The following is a 2,261-nucleotide window of genomic DNA, read 5'->3' on the forward strand; positions in this document are numbered from 1 at the left end:
GCTGCCCCCGGCCCGCTAGCGTGCCCCTGGCCGCCCTCGGGGAGCCAGGCAGGGGCAGCCAGGCCCGTGCCCTGCAGCTTGTTCCCTTGATCGTGCGAGTGCTGGGAGTGCATGGCACGGCACAGGCTGTAGCTGCGGCCCTCCTTCTTCACTGACAGTAACTTTTTTCTTTATTTTTTTTTTTAAGCACGAGTTGCCCAAAGCAACTGCGCTTTGTCCCAGAAGACCGAAACACTCGCGTTGAAAGTTTCACTCAGAGGCAACTAATAACCGCTGGAGCGAAAGTCGCCCTGTAAACAAGTAAATTATAGGAATGTTTAGATCTAAGTGAAGAAAAACAAACATTAAAAAAAAAAGTCGAGAGGGCACTGGCTGCACCCTGCCCGTCCTTCCGACGGCGACGGCTGCCCCGTCAGAGCCGGACGCGATTCACAAGCGTCCTTCCCGCAATCGATCTCTTTGCTTCCCCGAGGCTTCCACCTTTTATACCGCGCTCGGGAAGAAATTATTCAGGCTTCGCCTCCGACTCTGCGGGGTGCTGTTATTCCACTCAGTCTTTGAAAAGATCCCCCCCCCAAATGTTTTTTAATATTCCTTTCTCCTTTTAAAACCTTTACCCTTTAGGTTTACAGAATGGCTCCGAGAAGTAAAACATGTATTATTTGAACCGTTCGGTTGTCGTTGTGAAGCGCATTTCGGATTCCATTTTCTGCATGTTATTTATAATATCACGTTTTCTTCACCCGAGAACACAAAATACCAGAACAAGTTTCACTACCAGGTAAGACTAAGCATGAGGAAGTCGCTCAAAATAAAGTCGACAACCAATATAGAAGCATTTGAAATGTTAAGAAGGCGGGAAAATCTCCACCAAACTCCGATTCAACTTTCTCCCCTCACATCTGCACAGCGCTGAAGACTGTGCTAGCATCCCCGCAGTTTAATTAATACATAGGAGGATGCCATGGAAACTTTCAAAACAAGATCCTCATCTGAAATTAAATTAAACGAATCTGCGTTTTGCTTGGGCATGTGTTTCAGGATTGCTGGTTTGGGGTACCGTTTTTCTGTTAAACAGCCTTCCTTAAACCGACATTTGGGGAGTGGTGGTTAAGAAGGACAACCAAAAAAAAATAGTTTAAAGAAACCTTAGGATAAAAGAATATTTGAAACAATAATATTTTTTAAATGCATGGGTCGAAGCCGTGTGTTTTAAGAGGGACAGATCCAGATCCGTATGCTCTGAATGTTAGCTATAAAACTGATGAACTATTAGGAGTTCATATAGTTATTTTCATGTCGTGAATTTCCTCGGTTGCGTCGTATTGATAGATACAGGGTAAAAAAAAAAGACAGAAGTTTCTAAAATTACAAACCTTTCATCCGTACAGATGTGTAATGATAGGGGCGCCCCCTCCGCCCCCCCCAAAAAACCCTCACAGCTGTATAATAGGCAACAGCAGTATAAAACTCTTTAGAACCACCAAGTCCTAAATTAATTCTGACTCGTGCAGACTTTTTCGTCGGCTTTTCTCTTTAAATGACCGTGTCATGCTTTTCCGTAGGGGTTGAAACTAAAACCAACGAGGTGTTAACGAGGTCTGAAAGGAAACGATACTCCGAGATAAGAAAGAGGAAAACTTTGCTCTGGACCATCTGATGAAAACTGCAACTTTTCCCCTGCCCAGCTCGGAGGAGTAATTGATTTCTGGGTATTCAACGAAGCCCGGGCTTTCCGGGCAGGAATGGAGTGGGACATACAAGACGAGAAAGGACCAGCTCTGTAGCTAGTCGCCCTGAACCTTTGCTGAATCCATTTTCCTAAGCAGCCCTCCGAAAGAAATCTACCCCCGCCACAGCCTTTCCGGTGAAGCGTGCCTTCCAGGGAAGGACCCGGGTTTCAGACCAGAAAACCTGCTACTGCAGGGTTGCAGCCCGCCTCCTGAAACAACTGATACCAACGCAAAAACTAAAGGGAAGGAAGGGCGAGACGGAGGATGCTCCCGGTGGAGCGAGAGCGGTGCAGGCACCGACTGCGGTCCCGCAGCCTGGAGCGTCCCCGGGCTGGCCCCATGCGCGGAGGGTGAGCGGCGGAGGAGGGCGAGAAGGGGCACGATACGTACGGTTGTTGGGGTCGCTGGTGTGCTGGTTCAGGGGGATGATCTCCATGCGCTGCTGCCCGTACAGGTAGTAGTCCAGCTCCTCGGCCGTGCAGCGGTACCGAGCGGCACCACGGTCGCCGCATTTGCCGCCGCCGCTGC

At 48.9% G+C, this 2,261-nt stretch overlaps 1 protein-coding gene across 1 annotated transcript in view; it reads right to left on the reverse strand.

The window, feature by feature from the left end:
• The window catches only part of PRDM6 (PR/SET domain 6), an 80,141-nt gene that overhangs the window by 76,089 nt on the left and 1,791 nt on the right, over positions 1-2,261 (reverse strand). Inside the window, exon 3 of the mRNA XM_014309134.2 lies at positions 2,124-2,257. Coding sequence (XP_014164609.1) covers positions 2,124-2,257 — 134 coding nt within the window. The remainder of the gene's footprint in view (positions 1-2,123; positions 2,258-2,261) is intronic.

Source organism: Geospiza fortis, unplaced genomic scaffold (genome assembly GCF_000277835.1).
Source record: "Geospiza fortis unplaced genomic scaffold, GeoFor_1.0 scaffold44, whole genome shotgun sequence".
Lineage (NCBI taxonomy): Eukaryota > Metazoa > Chordata > Aves > Passeriformes > Thraupidae > Geospiza > Geospiza fortis.